Source organism: Chelonia mydas, chromosome 10, assembly GCF_015237465.2.
Source record: "Chelonia mydas isolate rCheMyd1 chromosome 10, rCheMyd1.pri.v2, whole genome shotgun sequence".
Taxonomy (NCBI): Eukaryota; Metazoa; Chordata; order Testudines; family Cheloniidae; genus Chelonia; species Chelonia mydas.
The window spans coordinates 81,656,333-81,672,770 of NC_051250.2; the positions used below are offsets into that span (position 1 = coordinate 81,656,333).

Sequence of the window (16,438 nt, forward strand, 5' to 3'; positions counted from 1 at the left end):
TCCAGCCAGCAGGGGGTCTGGTAGCCATTGTCAGTGATATGATAAACCACTTAAAGTAACCTTTAACCGGCAATTATTTCTGTCCATCGTCAGAGCCACGTCGGGGTACAGCTGTTAACAGCCATGCCAAGTCTCTGGGCTGCGTGGGGTTCTTGGGCCAGGCTGGTGGCCTTGCACCTACATGCCCATCACATTCTCCTTTCACCCAGACTGAATACGAACCATGGAAGGGTTAACAAACGGTCTGGAATTTAGACCCAGATCACACTGATTAGGGATGCAACAAGGCAAACTAGGTGGGGTGCAAAGCTGGCTAATGAGGTGTCAGTGGTCATGGTTAAAATACTGGCATATTAACCCCCCATTCTAAATGCCTGAACCAACCGATTGCAGATGAATTACCTGCAGTGTAGATTGAACTCACCTTTTGGAGCTTCGAGCCAGAAATGTAGGTTAATGCCCAGGAGCGATCAGAGGCTCCTCTAAGAGCTGGGTTAATGCTGAACAGTTCCAGTTCATAGCTATGTGTTTTGAAATGCAGCAAAACCCAAAACACTGGGATTTCATTACTCTAAATGCAGGAGTGCTGGGACTCAGGTGACCAGACGTCCCAATTTTAGGGTCTTTTTCTTACATAGGCTCCTATTACCCCCACCCCCGTCCTGATTTTTCACACGCGCTGTCTGGTCACCCTAGCTGGGAGAGTTTTGTAGAGTTTACACAGAGTGACTGATACAATGTGAAAAACTAAACCCTCTTCTGCCTTCCATTCTACCTCCACCCATCCTTCCCCAAGATGCAAACAAGAAAAATCCTTAAACTCTCACCGTTTTAAACTAGGTCAAAAACTGAAAGCAGTAAAATCATCTTAAATCCACCTGTCCCCTAAGAAGTCCCTGAGTTAAATTGGTGGCAGTAGGCAATTGTTTTCCTGTGTCCCATTGCAGAGGGATTCTGAACTTTATTTCAATCCAGTCGTGCAAACAACTGTAACTTACTGGGACTCTGCTTTCCACACAAAGCAAAGAATACACGCTGCAGATTGTGAGAACAGGGCAGTCACCTAACCTACTTGTGAAAACAGCCTGTCCAAATACAGACAAGCTGACGTGAGGTATCCCTAAAGAAGTCGGCTCTTCCCCAGACTCTTAGAATTTTGATGCACATTTTCTTTTCATTTTGGTTCAATCAAGAAAGCGTCCACCGCTCGTAAGCAGCCCTCACTCCCTCCTGCAGCTGTGGTTCAGAGCCATGGGATGTCATGTTACGAAAGGCGTGGCTAGGTTCCTAACAGACTACGGTGGAGTTTGCAGGCAGAGTTAAGTGACTGGACTCAGAAGAAGCTTGCAAAGCGTCCCGGGGGCAGCTCAGCGGGCAGTGTAGCATTTTGTTGTGTGACACACTCTGCTCAGAGAGACCTTGACACTCATGCCCTTCAAAACCTGGTGAAACTGTGGCTGCGTGAAGTGATAGTGCCCCTTGCTCATTGTGCTCAGATAGCAGCTTTGCAATGTCCCAAAAGCCAGCTTGCTATAAGTCACCTATGTTATTGACATTGAGCACATGCAGTTACCATGAGTGAAAGGAGATTCACTATGCAGGGGAGGGGAGAAGTGGCTGCAAACCCTCTCACCCCACTTAGGCCAGTTTAAATATCGCTGAGTCACTGACACAGCGAGTTGTGAGGCCTCTTTGCTTACGTACCTGACAGACTCGGAGGAATATCACATGCTGTACTTGAATGCTTGCAGTGGTTGATCACACACGACCGTGTTATAACCTTTACTGCTTTGTAAATCATAATTTCCCCCCTGTTCTCTTATTTTGCTTGGTCTAAAAATTATCCAAACTAGCTTCAGCAGTCACCAGCAGCAGCAAGGTGAAAAGAAAGTTATCCAAGTTATTTTTGCCCCAGATGAATAACATGGGCAGCTTTCTTTGAATCTCTGAACCAATACAGCTTAGAGCAACCCACCATTTATCAGAGATGGAATGTGGCTGGGACTAAGTGGGACTAAACAGTTTCTTGGATTAAGGAAGGGGAGAAAAAACAATGGCTGGATTTGTAACTAGGTTATCTAAAGTGCCAGTATCTCTCCCCTTTAAATCCAACAGTATTTGAGTATTTCTGACCAGGCAGCTCCCAGCCTGTTTTGTTTGTAAACCTCCATTTGCATCGTTTAATTTTAGACCATAGTTTGGTTTCCCAGCCCCCTGCCTTCACTTCCTGCTCCGTGGCAGGGATAAGGGAAGCAGACAGGACAGGAAACTGAGGAGGCCATGGCCCAGCGACTGTCTCAAGGAGCCAGTTATGGAGGTGTGGCAGGCCCACTTCAGTGACAGCAGCTGGCTTTTGGATTGCTGTTTGGCTTGGAGGCAGTTCCCCCAAACCTTCAGCCCTCCCCCAGTTGGCTACAGTGGAAGGGAGCCAAACTGGCTGGCTGCTGGGGCTGCAAGTGGCAGGCTGGGAGGAAGAGTTCATAGATTCTAAGGCCAGAAAGGACCAGTGCAATCATCCAGTCTGACCTGCTGCATTACACTGGCCATAGGACTGCCCTAAATTAATTCCTGTTTGAACAAGAGCAGATCTATTAGAAAGTGTCCAGTAATGCAGACTCCTTAGTAAGTTGATCCAATGGAGAATTACCTTCACTTAACAATTTGCACCTTGTTTCTATTCTGAATTTGTCTACTTTCAGCTCCCAGCCATTGGATCTTGTCAGACCTTTGTCAGCTAAATTGAAGAGCCCTCTATTATCAAGCATTTGTTCCCCACGTAGGTAGTTATACACGGTGATCAAGTCATCTGAGTTGTCTCTTTATTAAGCTAAACAGATTGAGCTCCTGGAGTCTCTCACTAGAAGGCCTGTTTTCCGGTTCTTTAATCAGACTCATGGCTCTTCTCTGAACCCTCTCCAATTTATCAACAGCTGTCTTGAGTTGTGGACATCAGAACTGGACACGGGATTCCAGTGCCAAATGCAGAGATAATATAATCTCCCTACTCCTACTCAATATCACCCTGTTTATACATCCAAGGACGGGGAAGTTGCTGCCATTGAGAGTCTGGACTGTTTAGTGCCTCTCAAGAGTCATCTGGAAAGTGGCAGAGGAGCCTTTATCCCTCAAGTGGCTCTGACTATTCACCCTCCTTGTAATCATCTTTGGTTTTTGTTACTCTTTCCCCCAGATTTCATGGGTGCGTGGGAATGTACTCAGGAGCATTTTGGGGGCTGAATCCAAATCAGATTGTGCTACTATAACCTAGAGAAAAGTAAAGTGCTCTGCAATACAACTAAGTAATCATGGTGGTAGAATGAATCTAAGACATCAGATTGACAGAAATTTACTTATTTCCATAAATTAGCCTATTCTAACACTCTGTTCCATCATACTATTACGTAGCTGACAGCTGCAGAGTATTTTTTATGATAGTCAGGCTGTGCAGATAATCAACCGTTGGGAACACATAAAATCAGAAAGCCAGCCCTGAAGCTGCAGGGTTTTTCCACAAACCAGTCACTTCAGAGCTGCTTACAAAAGGCTAGTTGATCTTCTGATCTGTTGCATGAAAATTTAACATTCCTTTCGTCTGCCACTCTTACCCCTCATCACTGTGCAGCTGGGCTGCCATAATTGCAGTTATGTACCTATTTAAATTTTGGAGGAAGCATATTTGTACTGTTCCTATACGGGGGAGTCTGAATTCCCAGGGGAATTTTGAAGAAACCTTGAGCGAGAAGCAGGACGGCCATACCAGGAGGAATAATAACTGCACAAACCACAGAGAGAAGGAGAGATCTCAGTTTCAGGAAAGTTTTGTGCTTGCAGTATCATTATCCAGTGCCTACAGTTATACTTTGATTCCATCCAAAGCATTCTGTGGCCAGGTAGCATGATGAGTAGACTATGTAGTCAGCAAGTCATAGAAATAATTCTGTCCAGAACATTTACAATACAAGAAATCACTTCTTGAATTTTCAATGCCTTCGATTATTTATAGCCATTATTATGCACATCAAAGTTATACCTTCATTCAATCTGCATCAGATCCAAGAAGCAGTCTCCTCCCGTGTGCCCCGCACACACCAAAATGGTGCCAAATTGTTAGAGCACATCTAGGTTGGTAAAAACATTGTTTTTAAATGTTTATAGTGTAACTTTTTAAAAGTAGATGAAAACTTCAAATAATATAATTGCACACACCTGTAAGGCTTAAACTAAAATTCTCCCACTCCCAAGATAAGTAGAAGTCTGGAGCTGGCAAGGGGTCCTCCCTTGGGCTGCTAGAATTCAGAAATAATTTGTGTGCTATGAAATCTTCCTTTGTTCACCTGTGTGGGCTGCGGAGGCTGCACATTGCCAAGCAGGAGTGGGGCGCATCCTCTTCTCCTCCCTCTACCCAGTACTGCCTCATAGTATGAGCTCATCAGTCCACAGGGACTGCATGGATGATCTTCTCAAAGATCAAAGGCACTTCGCCATTCGAAAGGGGAATGTTGGTATCTTAGAAGCTCATAGCTGAAGAGTTGTAAATACTAACTGGCTACTTCCAAAGAAATGTATCATGTCAACATTCACACATCTACATTTGCAAGAAGTTTGGTAGTGCTCTTAGGTGTATGTCATTATTTTACTTGGGTGCTCTGCATCACAGTAAGAAGTTATGTTGTGCATTATTTATTACATTTCAAAAGATCTAAAAGGCTTTCATAAGAATATCACATATAGGAAGGAGACCATCAAATGTGCACTAAAGTAATGATCACTTATTAGGACTAATGGTTCTGATTGTGATCCCCTTACTTATACTGAGTAGTGGCGTACCGCAGAGTAATGCCACTGAAATCAACGGGGCTACTTTTAGAGTAAGTGCTACTCAGTGTGAATAGGGGTAAATGTTTCAAATAAAAAAAACTTTGCTAACAAAACCTAACCCTAATATAGGGTGAAGGAGAAACACCAGACAATTTGCAGTTTTCCTTTCTAGAAAATCTCTCATCTTGCTCTGTTGGTGATTTTTTATTGGATGAAGCCTGGCATATGTGGGCTGGAAATCAGATAGAACAGATGCCAAATACATGTGCTTTCATTTCATGTCTTTCAATTCTCTCTCTGTTATCCTGAATTGTAGATCAGGATTTTATGATAACAGTCTTTAATGAGCAGTGAGATAAACACTGCTTTAAGGAGAAAGATTTGAATCATAATGTTGCTCACCATAAAGTTTGGCAGTAGAAAGAACAGAGTAGAATTTCTTTCTTGTGAAACGTATCTGAATATTTCCATTCCTGTCCTTGAGGAAAGGTTAGCTCACTTAGCAGCAGCTTAAGTATTTATGAGTTCAGTGGAACTTCTGCACCACTGTCGCTCAGAGCCAAAACATCACTTGATGCCAGAGGAGAACTGGGCACTTTGGCTTAACTAAAATCATTTCACATTTGTTTCCAATGTTCAAAAACTAGACAGAAGATGGAGTTACTCTGCCACAAAAGATGAGGCCTGGTAATGTACTGAGCTGCCTCTGGAGTCTGGAAAAGTAGGAAGAACAATTACGGCTGTTGCTGAACAGTGACAACTGTGATCTGTCGTGGGTGTAACTGGCACCGAGTAGGATGATTCTCAGAACTGAGCACAATCTCAGGATACACCGAGAAGACATTTCTGAATCAATGAACCCTCCCTCCATGTCTGCCATTTCAAGTTCAAGCTTCTTTCCTCACCCTTGAGGCCCTTTGCAGCTCTCCCTCTAACTACTGTCTTGTGACCTTACCTCTCTTCTCTCCACACTGCCAACAGTCCCAGCCTTAAACACCCGCCTGCCCATTGTCCCAGCTGCCTTTGTGCCTTCTTCCACACCACCCATTGTGCCTGGAACCATGCAATGGACTGAGCAGGAAGGACAGCAGGGCCCTCTCCTCCTTTAAAATCTCCTCAAGAGTTCTGCTGCAATGGCGCAAGAAATCAGCCAACAAGTGACGGCGAGGCTTCAGGCAACTCCAGGAAAAATGTCTGGGTCAGAGCCTCAGCTGGTGTGAATCAATGTAGCTCTAGTCAGTGGCTTCAACGAAGCTGCATCGGTTTATACCAGCTGAGTATATTTGCACATAAAAATTGTGCGTATACGTTGCATATATTTTAGTGTTTTCTTTCCCTTCTCTTTGTATGTCACTCGTCGTTTTAGAGCCAGACCCAGTGAAGCAACGCTGTTCACTTCGTGGGATTACTCATGGAATAAGGTGCTACGCACTTTAAGCCAGTGGTTCTCAACCAGGGGCACACGTACCCTGGGGGTACGCAGGGGTCTTCCAGGGGTACATCAACTCATCTAGATATTTGCCTAGTTTCACAACAGGCTGCATAAAAAGCTCTAACGAAGTCAGTAGAAACTAAACTTTCATATAGACAATGACTCGTTTATACTTCTCTACATACTATACTCTAAAATGTAAGGACAATATATATTCCAATTGCTTTATTTTATAATTATATGGTAAAAATGAGAACGTCCGCCATTTTTTGAGTAACAGTGGCTGGGACACTTCTGTATTTTTATGTCTGATTTTGTAAGCAAGTAGTTTTTAAGTGAGGTGAAACTTGGGGGTACGCAGGACAAATCAGCCTCCTGAAAGGGGTACAGTCGTCTGGAAAGGCTGAGAGCCATTGCTCTAAGCAACAGCGTCAGATTCTACCCCTTAGACCTGTGTTTGCACAGCACCCAGCACAATACCATCTTGATACTGATCGGAGCCTTCTGGGCACGACAGGAATAGGAGTAATAAAAAAAGTTATTTTTAAACACTTGGGGTGTACGAGGTGATTGGAAAAAGACAAATGCAGTTTTGATGATCAGGAAAAGGAAAGAAATTATCTTGTCAATTACAACGCATTTCAACCCCTCGTCAGACAGACTATTAAGAGACTATGTGTGCGTTCATTAGAGGATAATGGAAACACTAGCAGTGAGCAGTTTAAGCTTGCAGAGACCTAATCAGACCAGACAAATTTGATTGTTTTTCTGATAAAAATTCAGAATTAGTAAATGAAGGGAATGCATTAGATGTAATATACACAAACCGAGGAAAGCATTTGATCCAATGTCTCATGAAATCTTATTTGCAACATTAAATCAATTTGACTCGGAAAGGAGCGCTGTCGCATGGATTTCAAACTGGCTGATGTGCCACATACAAAGGCAATGATAAACAGCAAACCATACAGCTCTAAGGACTAGCAGAGTGTTAATGAAGTTCATGGAAGTTACTAAATCAGGAGGTGATACAGATAGAAGTGAGGACAGAGATGTAATAAAGTGAATAGAAAGAAAGGCAGGAAATAACAGTATGATAGTCAGCTTGGTAATAGCCAATGAATCTATCTGGAGAACTATCGCTGCAATTTAGACAATCAGTGGGAACCAGCAATCTGAAAAGCAGTAATGCAGAAGGAGATCTAAGTGTGATAATGGGCCGTAAATTAGCTACAGGTTTACAATGCAGTATGGCAAGAAAAGAGACCAATGGAATAGTGGCTACAGCATAAAAATATCAATGGCACAAAGCAGGGTAGTGATAACTTGTCTCTAGGATAATCTGGGAGACAGCACATGGACTATTGCATCCGGTTCTGAGTAAATAGATGTAGAGAAATTGGAGGGAGTTCAGAGAGCATTAAACATTATTAGGAGGCTGGAAGGTGTGCTTTGCACAAGAGCTAAACAGAGATATCTTGGCTAAGCAACAATTAAGTGGGAACATGAAAACCACCTACAAATCTCTGATGTGTGCAAACAGCAACAGGGGAATTGTCCTCTCAGAAATGCAAATCCGGAGCAACTCTACTGAAGTCACTTATGTTTCACCAGGGTAAAACTGGTTTGAAAGTAGCCCCGAGGGTGGAGGGGAATTGTTTAGTGTGGTACAAGGAGATAGAACTAGAAGTCATAGGATGTAGTTAAGAGAAGGGAAGTTGGAACTGAATATCAAAAGAAAACTTGCTGACAGGAAGATCGGTTAGATTGTGAAACAGCCACTCAATTCAGTGGTGATGTCCCATCACTGGAAATGGTTAAAACAAACCTGGCCTAAGCACGAGAAAATGTGTCATCAAGCACAATCCTGCACTGATCCCTGGAGATGCTGGACTAGACCTGGACATTTCTGTCTCTAACCTGAACAATGCAGACTATTTACTGGCTTTATTTACTTACCTTGGCTGCAGGCATAATGCTCTTTTATGTAACAGGCACTTTGTTTATTCCTTGCTCCTTTCACCATCTGTCAAAGAAACATATACATGTGCCATGGTACCAGACAATCTCCTGTCTGCTGGCAATCTCTCTGGGGCTGCCAGGGTTAACATTACTGAAAAGCAAAAGCAACATAATGAGAGGATTAGATGTCACTGATAGTAGCCTGTTAAATATTAGTCGTCCTTATCACTTTAATGTGTCTGGAAAAGAGCTTTTTGTCTGCCCAGAAAGAAACATTGAACCCTTCAGAGTTTTGTTTAACAAAGAATGTATTAAAAGCTAGATCGAGTGCAAGCTACTTGTGCCTAGAGTTGAGAAGTTCAGCTGAAGGAGTATATTGGGCCTCTGCTGTAGAATGGGAGGCTACACTGCCGTCTAAATGAAGGCCCCCTGGCTACTATCTCTGGGGATGCAGAAGGGACTGCAAAACAAACAAAACCCCCAAAAAGTTAGAAATAGCAAACAAAAGACACAAAGAGACTCAACCTCCACTAGACCTGTATTTATCATCTCTTCGGCAAAGAAAATCCTTGGTGAAACTAGACAACCCGAGAAGTAACCTTGCCCATTTTTACATTTTCAGTAATTGGTGGAGTTGCTTACATGCAATCCAGAGAAACCAATCCAAGCAATGTGAACCACTCATTTAATTTGCTGAGATCAAAGTTACTTGTAGCCTTAACTCATATTTATAGAGTTACGGCTACAAGAGACCATTAGATCATCTAGTCTAACCTGCTGTGTATCACAGACCCTTAAATTTCACCCCATTGCCCCAGTATTGACACAAATAACTGCTGTTTGGTTAAAGCGTATCCTTCCAGAAAGGCATCCAGTCTTGATCTGAAAACGTCAAGAAATGGAAAATCCACCACTGCCCTTCGTAGTTTGTTTCAGTGGTTAATCACCCTCACTGGTAAAATTGTGTGTCTTATTTCCAAATTGAATTGTCTGGCTTCAGCTTCCAGCCATGGGTTCTTTTTATGCCTTTCTTGGCTACATTAAAGACTCTTTAGAACCCGGTAAGTGTCTCCCTGTGAAGGTATTTATACCCGGCAATCGTATTTCCTCTCAGTTTTCTTTTTGATAAGCTAAACAGATTGAGCTCTAAGTCTCTCACTGTCCGCCATTTTCTCCAGCTTTCCAATCACTTTTATGGCTCTTTCCTACATCCCCTCCAATTTTTCAACATACTTTTAAAAACGTGGACACCAGAACCATATGCAGGATTGTAGTCTCTCACCAATGCCCTATGCAGAGATCACCTCACTGCTGCTACTCACTACTCCCCTGCTTAGACATCCCAGGATCACATTATCCCTTTCTGTCACAGCATCGCACTGGGCGCCCATGTTGAGCTGCTTGTCCACTATGACCCCTAAATCCTTGTCAGAGTCACTGCTTTCCAGGAAACAGCCCCCCCTTCTGTAGGCCAGGCCTGCATTCCTTGTTCTTAGATGTATCACTTCGAAATTAGCTGTATTAAAACACATTTTGTTTGAATAGGCCCCGCTGACCAAGCAATCTAGATTGTTCTGTGTGGCTAGTCCATCGTCCTTCGTTACCACTCTGCCAATTTTTGTGTCACCACAAATGATAGCAGTGATTTTATATTTACTTCCAGAGCATTGATGAAAACATTGAAGAGCATCGGGCCTAGTATCAATCCCTGTGGAACCCCACTAGAAAGACCCCCATGCAGCAATGATCCCCACTGACATCTACTTTGAGATCTCTCAGTTAGCCAGTTCTTATTCTTAGCCAGTTCTTTATCGATATTGTATAGTGCTAATTTTTTAAAATCAGGATATTGTGTGGTACTCGTTCAAATGCCTTACAACCGTCTCAGTATATTACTTCTACTCCGTGCCCTTTATCAACCAAAGTTGTAATCTCATCAAAGAATGAAATCAGTTTTTTGATAAGACCTATTTTCCATAAAACCATGTTGACTGGCATTAATTATATTCCTAACCTTTAATTCTTTATTAGTTGAATCCTATATCATCTTTTCCACTGATTGATGTCAGGGTAATCAGCCTATCATTCCCAGGTCATCCTGCTTGCCCCTTTGTGAATATTGACACAACTTTAGCACTCTTTCAATTTTCTGGAATTTTCTGATATTCTAAGATTTATGAAGAATGAACATCAGAGGGCCAGAGATCACCTCAGCCAGCTCTTTTAGGACTGAGGTGCTAGTTATACAGGCCTGTTGCATTTAAAAATCTTTATTCCTACTAGATATTATTTAACATCCTCCTTGGTTACTAATGAACTGAAAAGTACTTCATTATCTTCATGTGATACAGATGAAATCCTTTATGTGAAATCCTGCTTTCTTCCAACAACAGAAGAGAAATATTTATTGAACAATTCTGCCTTTTCTGTATCATTATTAATAATTTTACCATCTCCATCTGCTAATTGGCCTATAACATTGCTAGGATTTCTTTTGTTCCTAATATACTTAAAAAACCTCCTTATTGTCCTTAATCCTGCTAGCCTTGGATTTTTTCCTGATGTCTTTTGCTTCTCTTATCGATTTTCTAGACTTAATAAACTTCTAAATTTACACTGATTCCTAGCTCTTTCCCCTTTTTTTTCAGTTATTATTAATTGTTATATATTGCTTTTTTATTGTTAATGGCTATCTTCAATTCACCACTGAATCAGGATAGGCTTTTAGCCAAAGGTGTCCTTTTTCTTGATTGTGTACTCATGGCTTTTTGGCCATCTAATAAACTCTTCTTAAAGAACTCCCAATATTCATTCACATCTTTCTGTCTAAATTTTTCCTCCCAGTCAATTTCACTCAATTTTCTTCTCCTTTGAGAAATTAGCCCCTTTGAAGCACCAAGTATCTATATTACTAGTTGGGACTCTCTTCTCTTTGCCCATATTGAATGTCATCAGGTCACGATCCCTGCTCCCTAGGCAACCTCCAGACAGTCCAGTGATTAATTTATCTGTATCCATCATGATGAGGTCCAAAGTAACGTTATGCCATGTTGGATGCAATAACTTTTGTATCAGAAAATTAACTTCTATATTTTTAGAAACGAATGCCGTTTCACTACTGCTGCATGTAACTGTAAGTTCAAATCCATTTTGTTTCCATCGTAGGTGCAATGTGGAGTAGAGCAGTGCTACTAGAGGAGTGTCACACTTTTAAGGTTAGTTTTGTCATTACATCAGGGCCCGTATGCTACTTCAGGCTTAATCTCATTAGATCTGTAATTAAGCCAAGTACCTTTGGACCTGATTAATGCTGTATTGGATTGGAGAAGTCCAAAGAAAAAGAAGATATGGAGATCTATATATGTGATATACCTTGACTTTAGCAAAGCTTTTGATATGGTCTCCTACAGTATTCTTGCCAGCAAGTTAAAAAGTATGGATTGGATGAATGAACTGTAAGGTGGATAGAAAGCTGGCTAGATTGTCGGGCTCAACGGGTAGTGATCAACGGCTTGATGTCTAGTTGGCAGCCGGTGTCAAGCGGAGTGCGCCAGGGGTCGGTCCTGGGGCCGGTTTTGTTCAACATCTTCATTAATGATCTGGATGATGGGATGGTTTGCACCCTCAGCAAGTTTGCGGCAGTCTCTTCCAACCCTAATCTTCTATGATTCTAAGTGGCGTTTGTGATGTAATTAGGTGGCAGTCTTCCTCTGAGGTCCTGATCCAAAACCCATTGAAGTTAATGGGAGTCTTTCCGCTGACTAATGGGATTTGAATCAGATCTTTCATATGAAAAACCAATGGCCCTGATGATTTCTTGTAATTAATTATCTCCTTTCCAATAGCAGAGGCTTTCTGTCCAGATTCCATAGGGGTAACAATTCCATTCTGCTTTTTGAAAGTCCCGTGTTGCTTCAATTAAACACAATCACACCTGTCCCTTAACTGTCACGTAGGGTTATGTAGGGTTGCTGGCAGGGTTATAATCACTGGCATGTTCCACCTCAAAGGTGGCTGCATTTTAGTGATAGGTAATCCCTGTCTGTACAGAGTCTGTAGTTCTATAAGGCACTTTAACACTTAAGGAATGTTCAATTAAATTCAATTAGTAATAGTAGTAAGGAAATGTTTTTGTTATTTGAACAAACAAAGAAAGTGTATATCCTAGACTTTGCCAGAAACTACTATGGTGAGGGCCATATAAATACTGAGCTATATAGCTATGGATTTACTAGAATAAGCATTTGGGTACATGTTCAGCACACAAATGTCTATTTAAAAAAACAAACCCTAAAGTTCTTGGTTAAAAATGACAAGGATGTTCAATATAGCTCAGGGCAGGAAACATCAGTGGGAAACACAAACATTTCCTGCCAAACTACGATGAGTAACAAAACTTTCACATGGCAGGAAGTGAGAGCTATGTAAATCCACAGGTAAAAGCTCCCAGAAAAAGGCATGAACATAAATTTGTATTCTCCTTTTTGTCTTTAAGGAGCTTTTACAGAACAGGAGTCATAAAGGCTGCAACATTTCTGTGTCTGTGTTAGAAGAACAGAGAATGTTTCTGTAAAATAAGCTCCCATGATATCAGCAGAATCATTTATTTCTCTTTCTGTGACTATGTTTATGTTGGCCATAAACATGCAAATAAATTCAGCAGAGTTTAAAGGTTAAAAACATCATAATTCTAATTTTTAAAAGAGGCGGCAAAGAGATCAAAAATAAACAAACATCTCACTTTTAATTATCTCTACTCTAATTAAAGAGAATCAGAACAAATTAAAGCCAGAATCCTATTCGGTCTCCACGGTATAAATTAATTAATGATCGTATAGAAGTTATTTTTAAGCCAGCTTCTAATTTTAAATCCCCATCCAGCTGTGGGCAAAGATGATCGTATCTATCTGTGTCCTTACATGACCCACAGAACAGGCAGATTGGAGAACCACACACACTTTCACAGAGTTATCCTCACAGCACCCCGCCGAGGCAGTAACGATTTATTAGCCCCTTTTACAGGTGGGAACCTGAGGTGCAGAGAAATTAAGTAACTGGTCCAAAGTCAAACCGGAAGCGTGTGGCAGAGCTAGGAGCTGAACCAAGATCTTCTGAGTCTCAATCCATTGCCTGCACAAGAATACCCTTCATTTCTCCCCACAACCCTCTGTGATGTTGAGAGGCTGCATATTGCAATGGTGGGCACAGTGTAAATGCTGTTGGTGATAAAATGTAGTCCATAAAGCACTACGTTGGTCTAACAGCTCTGCATCAGATCACACTCAAAGTTTTCATCATGACCATAAGGGCTAGAAGTTAAATTTATTTTTCAATGAAAGCTCAAATTCTGTGGGAACTGATGCTACCCTCAGGAACTGGTGGGCCAATGTGCCGCTCCATGCCAGCACAAACCCACCTCACAACTGGAGCCAGTTGGAGAATGGTGGGAAGTGAAATAGGGAAAACAAGCCTCTGAAGTGTCCAGAGCTTCCAGTAAGTATCTGAACGTTCAGCTCCCTCTCCAAACTGCACTAAAGTCACTAAAGCCTTCTGGGGTTCACCCATCACTGGTACAGGATCCCCAGATTTCCACTCATTTATGGTATTGTGTGCTCTGCACACTGTATAGCTTCTCTTCCAAAGAAGCAATAGAAATGCTAGTAGAGACACGTGGGAGGTTGTTCATGGGTCATTACCCAACCTGTTTCAAAATGCTTTCAAGTCAAAGTTTAGTTCAGGAGCTGTGTGGCTTAGCACATTGTCCACTTTCAGTTGTATTACTGTTGGGCAAAACACACAGGTTTTATGTCCCCTCATGTGACTAGCAGTGTCTGCTGTAAGAATGCTTGGAACTGCAACAGCATGAAAAATGAATCGCCTTTCACCCCTAGATGGAGCTAAATTTTTGGAGAGGGTGGTAGAAAAACACCCACAGTGCAGCTGTCCATGGGTAAATGGAAAATTTCAGTTTGCAAATGCTGGAAGTGTTTTCAGTTTCCAGTCACAAAATCCATTACCCCGCCCAAAAAATCCCTGTCTGTGGGTGTGCAGAGACGTTCATCTTTGCCAATTGCTTTGCTGGATGGAAACTTCCATTCAGCTATGAGTATTGCCTTCATATGGAAACCTCACAATTTCTTGTTGACTTTCAGAACTATTATCTGGATGTCACACTCTCGACCACAGTTCCTAGAAGATAAGAGCAGAAGCAGCTTTTGGAATATAGACAAGGCTGCCAGTGAGATAAGAGAGCCAGCAAATGCCTCGGTAAAGCTGGTTGCTGTGTGCCCTGTGTCTCTGCCCTACCCTTTTGAGCCCAGGAGCAATGCAGAGGGTCATCTCAGCCACATTAACCACTCCATCATCAGATAAGAATTTCTCCAAACACTTAGGCAGAAAATTGGAAAAGAACTATGCAGTGCATCTAGTTTTATTACAGCCTTGGAAGCAAACTAGGAAACAGATCCCACGGCAGGAGTACCAAGTAACAGGAGCCCTTTTATCTAGAAGGCAAAGCTGATTGAAACACAAGGGCAGCAGCTACTTTATATTCAAGCAAAATGTCCAGGGGTAAACAGAGGAGCATGTCCTCATGTCACAGTGAATGCTAGGAGATGCATAGTCATTGTGTGTGTGATTCCTTTTGTTCATATCTCATCTGTCCAGGATAAAATGACCCTTTATTATGATTTTTCAGAGCAGTAAGAATATTGTACAGGTATTAGTGACGTTGTCAATTAACTCATTCACTCCTACCAGTGAGCATCTGTTCTGGCCACAGGTTTCAGTTCAATATCAACTAAATGCATATGGTACATTGTTGTGACCCTGATCCTGCAAACGTGTGCAAGCACAGACTTCTGGGCTAGTGCAGAGTCCCATTGACTTCACTGGGTGCAGGACTGGGGCCTAGGCTTGGTCAGTACAGACTGCTGAGCGGAGGTGTCGTACTTGTCACTTCTGACCCTCAGCTACCCGAACCACCTTGCTGTGATTTCTCAGGGAGTGATGGCCACTCATGCAGTGTCATTCAGATCTGTAGGTGGGGGGACACCCAAAGAAGAGAGGGCAGAATTTGTGGCTGAGACCAGTATTGCAGATGGTGTCACTCAGCGGTTTCCTCAGTGGGTTTTGCCACTGAGAAGTCAGGAAGTGTCAGCATCTTAAACTGATCCCGATAACTTGGATTTACATTCAATTAGGTCTTTTGGGGGCTTGCTTTTTTTAAACCTCCTCACCCACGTCCACAGCTGTCCGCACAGTGCCTCTCCAAACTGAATCTCTGCACACAGGTTCTAAGCCATGGAAAAATGCGGTTTCCAGTAAAGAGTCATGGTCCCTGAACTCTAGTGGCACAAGTGGTGCTGCCAGAATGGTCACAGATTTGAGTGACGGGTTCAGTTTTAAAAGTGGAGAAAAAAGGGACATTATGGGCTGCAGCCACTGTACAGTGCAAGTTCATTGATAAAGTTCACCGCTCCCTCAATGTGGAGAGGAATATGCACAATACGCTGGTGTTAAACCAAGCTGAGGTTTTCCCCAGACACTTCAGTCAAAGGCACACTGGTTTAGATTAAAACAAAAAACAAATTTTAACTACAAAAGGGTAGGTTTTAAGTGATTATAAGTGATAGCAAACACATCAAAGCAGATTACCTAGTAAATAAACAAAACTGCAAACTAAGCCTAAACTACTAGAAAGATTGGATATGAATTAGCAATTTCTCAGTCTGGCTGATGATACAAACAGGCTTGCAGATTCTCAAGGCACAAGCTGCACTTGCTTCGTAGCTTGGGATCCCCACCCCCATTCCAAGTCCTTTTCTTTCAGAACTTCTCTCAGGTGTTGAGTTGTGGGGGAGTGAAGAACCATAGATGAAGTCACTCCCTGCATTATATAGCTTTAGTATATGGTGGGAACCCTTTGTTCCAAAAACAGCTCCCAGCCCAATTTGTGGAAAAATACAGGTACCCCAAATGGAGTCCAGAGTCATGTGGTCTGGTCACATGCCCTTGCAGAGTCATAGCAGCCATTGCTCACAGGCTGGCCGAACTGTCCACGGGAAGGCTGAGCTATTCCGCAGCCCGTTGTCTTTGTTGGTGAGCCATTAGCACTGTCTGGCTTCTTCGTTGCCGTACCTGAAAGGCTAGTTGTGGGTGTTTTTCAGAGTAACCCATTTGAAATACAGATCCATAGTCGATTTTCATAACTTTTGACACAAACAT

At 42.3% G+C, this 16,438-nt stretch overlaps 1 protein-coding gene across 11 annotated transcripts in view; it reads left to right on the plus strand.

The window, feature by feature from the left end:
- ADAMTS7 (ADAM metallopeptidase with thrombospondin type 1 motif 7) overlaps window positions 1-16,438 on the plus strand; it is a 141,516-nt gene that overhangs the window by 101,178 nt on the left and 23,900 nt on the right. For 3 of the 11 annotated variants that reach the window (XM_037910109.2, XM_037910110.2, XM_037910112.2), the window contains exon 24: window positions 11,378-11,427. The exons of 7 other annotated variants lie outside the window; for them this stretch is intronic. In XM_037910109.2, coding sequence (XP_037766037.1) covers window positions 11,378-11,427 — 50 coding nt within the window. Of the gene's footprint in view, window positions 1-5,465; window positions 6,275-11,377; window positions 11,428-16,438 lie in introns of those variants that run through there. One more of the 11 variants, XM_037910114.2, reaches the window with a different exon arrangement.